This window comes from Scomber japonicus, unplaced genomic scaffold (assembly GCF_027409825.1).
Source record: "Scomber japonicus isolate fScoJap1 unplaced genomic scaffold, fScoJap1.pri scaffold_467, whole genome shotgun sequence".
NCBI lineage: Eukaryota > Metazoa > Chordata > Actinopteri > Scombriformes > Scombridae > Scomber > Scomber japonicus.
This window is the reverse complement of record NW_026518533.1, coordinates 5561-10000: the sequence shown is the minus strand read 5'-3', so window position 1 is coordinate 10000 and position 4440 is coordinate 5561. Positions and strand designations below refer to the sequence as shown.

The window sequence follows — 4440 nt, the reverse complement described above, 5'->3', positions numbered from 1 at the left end:
TGTGAAGCCTAGCTCCACAATTCAAATCTAAATGGTTGAAATGCTTTTTACACCTTTTTTAGAAATACATTTATGACCTATCTAATGTGTTTAGAAGAAAATGTCTGAATTCACTTTACACTGTCTTAAAAACGTTTTCTTTTAACCTGAATTTGATGACATGTATCCTCGCATGACCCAAAATACATAAATAAATGGAAATATGTTAACTCTCTAAAGCTGTCTTTATGTAGCTGATCCACATTTTGACTAAATCATAAAGTCTCTCTGCTGTCTGAAAGCTTCATGAAGGATTAATGAAGAGCTGTTCATGAATGATTTGAGGCTCCGAAGGTTTGAATACAGACTAATTCTGAGGGTCTTAATGTGAAACGCCCAAATATGAGCAGTATGTAGGAGTTAAGGGTTAAGCGGGGCCAGTATGAAAGGGTCCAACTAAAATATATCCTGTGTATGAAACTCTGAGCTGCTATCAGTCTGAAATGAGCCAGTAAAAATGTTTGTGTTGGTTTTAGCTGGAATCAGTTTGAACTTCCTGTCAAGATTTCACAGGAAAAGTTCTCACGTTACTCTCTCCCTCTCTCTGTCTGTCCCTCTCTCTTTGGGTCTCTCTCTCTCTCTCTCTCTTTGGGTCTCTCTCTCTCTCTCTCTCTCTCTTTGGGTCTCTCTCTCACTCACTCACTCTCCCTTTCTGTCTCTCTCTCTCTCTCTCTCCCCCCTCTCTCTCTCATTCACTCTCTCTCTCTTTTTTGGGTCTTTCTCTCTCTCTCTCTCTCTTTTTTGGGTCTCTCTCTCTCTCTCTCTCTCTCTCTCTCTCTCTCTCTCTCTCTCTCTCTCTCCCCCTCTCTCTCTCTCTCTCTCTCTCTCTCCCCCTCTCTCTCTCTCTCTCTCTCCCCCTCTCTCTCTCTCTCTCTCTCTCTCCCCCTCTCTCTCTCTCTCTCTCTCTCTCTCACTCTCTCTCTCTCTCTCTCTCTCTCACTCTCTCTCTCTCTCTTTGGGTCTGTCTCTCTCTCTCTCTCCCTCCCTGTGTTCAAACTTTCCCTTGAAAACTTGTGAAGTGGTATTTTAGAGGAGGTTTGATGAGGTTTGGAGCGTGCAGATGAGATGTGGATTATTCTGAAGGGTTGGTGGTTTGAGGTGGTTTGAGGTGGTTTGAGGAGTTTCTCTGATCTGGAATCAGCGTTGTGACAGATATGATCTTCTAGTGAAAGATGAAACTTTTAACAGCCATCGTTGAGGTCTCATGATTGATTGAAGTGGTTTCACTTTATAAAAACACTCTCATGATTCAGATCTGCCACTTTATTCTTTCAGGCTAAAGAGTCCTGATGAATATACAGGAAGTATTTTAACCCTCCTGTTGTCCTCAAGTCAAGGAAGGAAGGATGGAAGGGAGGAAAGAAAGGAAGGAAGGAAGGGAGGGAGAAGGAAGGAAAGGGGGGAGGAAGGGAGGAAAGAAAAGAAGGAGGGGAGGAAGGAAGGGAGGAAAGAAGGGAGGGAGGGAGGAAGGAAAGGAGGGAGGGAGGGAGGGAGAAGGAAGGAAAGGAGGGAGGAAGGAGGGGAGGAAAGAAAAGAAGGAAGATAGGAAGGAAAGACAGAGGAAAGAAGGAGGGAGAGAGAAAGGAAAAGAGGAAGGGAGGAAGGAAGGAAGAAGAAGGAAGGAAGGAGGGAAGGGAAGGGAGGAATGAAGGAAAGAAGAAAGGGGGATGGAGGAAGGAAGGAAGGAAGGAAGTGAAGAAAGAAGAAGGAAGGAAGGAAGGAAGGGAAGGGAGGAAGGAAGGAAAGGAAGAAAGGGGGATGGAGGAAGGAAGGAAGGAAGGAAGGAAGGAAGGAAGGAAGGAAGGAATCCATAAAAAATCCATAAATCTTAGAACTATATGATACTGCCTCTGTTAGTTACAGGCTTGTATTATAATCTACATATAAAAAATAAAAGTGTACAGTAAAGCAAACAGAAGGTTGATAGGTTGGTTAATAGAAGTTAACAGAAGGAATAACACTCACCTTTTCTAAGAGGTCTGTGATGAGAAACGTTGGAGTCAAGTAGAACAACATCAAGACACAAACAGAGATTATAAAGTAGCTGCTAGTTAATCTACATCCTGACTGATCATGTTCAAACTAGGGCTGTCAGCGTTAACGTGTTAATCGCGATTAGATTAATGCAATCCATAACGAGTTAATTTTTATTTTAATTGCATTTTAAGCCTTTTTGTCCCTTCTACTCCCCCGTAGACGGCTCCTCTAGCTGTAGCGCTATGCTTTGAAGTGGCCTCCTGCAGTAAACCTACCGCGCTGATGGAAAGTAAGAGAGCTACTGGACTTTTGAACGGCTTGTTTAACTTTAAAACACTTCCAGACGCTTCAGTTGACAAGTCAAAAGTAAAATGCAACCTGTGTCAAACGGAGTTTAACTACCACCGGAGTACGTGGAGTTTGAGTTAGCACCTCCACGCTAAACACCCAGGTGCAGCCAAGCCAGCCTCAGCTCCACCAAAGGACCATTTTGGAGTGTGGGAGTCGCAGCAGAGCCGTGATTGATTCCCAGTTAAGACACTCTGGTAAGAAATGCTTTACATTATGGGCTTAAAACTGCCTTCAAATGGAAAATAACAGGATTTTAAACATGCAATTCAAAATGCCATTAATCGCAATTAACTATGGAAATTCTGAGATTAATCTCGATAAAAAAAATTAATCGTTTGACAGCCCTAGTTCAAACCAACCATATTTACCACTACATAAACAAACAACATAATGAAAGGTCCAAATAATTCACATTTAAATGAGCAAACACTAAGTATTGGAAATCCTTCCTGTTCTGACTCTAAGGAAGGTTTTTTTAATTTTTTTAAAGGATACAGTCAACGATTCGGCCTCCCTGGATGTTTCCTTTCTGGCTGAAATGAAGCTGGACGAACTTCCCGAAGCGGCTGGAGTTGTTGTTGTAGACGGTCTTAGCGTTCCCGAAGGCCTCCATGATGGGACTGTAAGAGAGAAGAGTGATGCATGATGGGACTGTAAGAGAGAAGAGTGATGCATGATGGGACTGTAAGAGAGAAGAGTGATGCATGATGGGACTGTAAGAGAGAAGAGTGATGCATGATGGGACTATAAGGACTGTACATTATGACCTGCAGCAGCTCCATCATGCAGCTCCTCTCTGGGACAGTTTGGACTCACCTGCTCTCCAGCAGCGCCTCCTCCACGTGTGACGTTCTGTCCCGGGATGAGACCTCCAGGGAATGCTGGCTCATGGCCGACAGGAACTTCAGGATCAGTTTGGTGCTTTCTGTTTTCCCAGCTCCGCTTTCACCACTGAGAGGAAGAATAAAGAGAGGGAAGAGAAAGAAAGGTTAAAACTCACAAAGAACCCCAAAACAGCTGAGTGAAGAGACCATGAAGAAGTGAGGTCATGAGCTGCTGTCATATAGTTGACCTTTGACCTCTGACCTGTAAAGAGAGAAACTATTACCGAAAAAGTATTTATTCTAGTTTCAGGTTATTTATTGTTTTTCTAATTCTCATTCTCTTCCATCTCCATGTTCTTCTTCATCATCATCTTTATGTTGTCGTTCTTCTTCATGTTTTTTGGTTCATCTTCTTCTTCTTCCACTCCTTCTTTTGCTTCTTCATCTTTTGCTTTTTCTTCTTCTACTATTCCTTCTTCTTCTTCTTCTTCTACTCCTTATTTTGCTACTTCTTCTTCTCCTTCTTTTGCTTCTTCTTCTACTCCTTCTTTTGCTTCTTCATCTTTTGCTTTTTCTTCTTCTACTATTCCTTCTTTTGCTTCTTCTTCTACTCCTCCCTCCTTCTTTTGCTTCTTCTTCTACTCCTTCTTTTGCTTCTTGTACTCCTTCTTCTGCTTCTTCTCTTCTACTCCTTCTTTTGCTTCTTCTTCTACTCCTTCTGTTGCTTCTTCTTCTTCTTCTACTCCTTCTTTTGCTGCTTATACTCCTATCTTCTTCTTCTCCTTCTTTTGCTTCTTCTTCTCCTTCTTTTGCTTCTTCTTCTCCTTCTTTTGCTTCTTCTACTCCTTCTTCTTCTTCTTCTACTTCTTTTGCTTCTTCTTCTACTCCTTCTTCTTTTGGTTCTTCTTCTACTACTCCTTCTTCTCCTTCTTAAAATTAGTATTGACAGTAAAAAAAACAACAAACTGCTGCTTTGAATTGCTTCAATTGTTTTAAAATTGGGTCAAATTTGACATGAACAGTATTTAAGGGTTAAAAGAAGTGACATTCAGTGTTAATGACTGACGTGTACTTCACAACTCGACCACTAGGCGGCGCCCTGCACCCTGCCAACCAGCTGTGAACACACTCATCTACTGATCCATGATTCAATATGAGAAATGATGTTCATGTGTAATAAGTGTGTGTGGAGCAGAGAGAGTCACATGACAGCAGGAGGAAGATGAATGGATGTGATTCAACAAACAGC

General features: G+C 42.0%; 1 protein-coding gene across 1 annotated transcript; it reads right to left on the bottom strand.

The window, feature by feature from the left end:
- Positions 1–2851: 2851 nt before the first annotated feature.
- Positions 2852–3318, bottom strand: LOC128354705 (unconventional myosin-X-like; the record flags this gene model as incomplete). The annotated part of the gene is made up of 2 exons (XM_053314881.1): positions 2852–2987; positions 3184–3318. Coding segments are annotated over 2 exons (271 nt in total), but the record flags the coding sequence as incomplete, so codon positions are not given.
- Positions 3319–4440: the final 1122 nt, after the last annotated feature.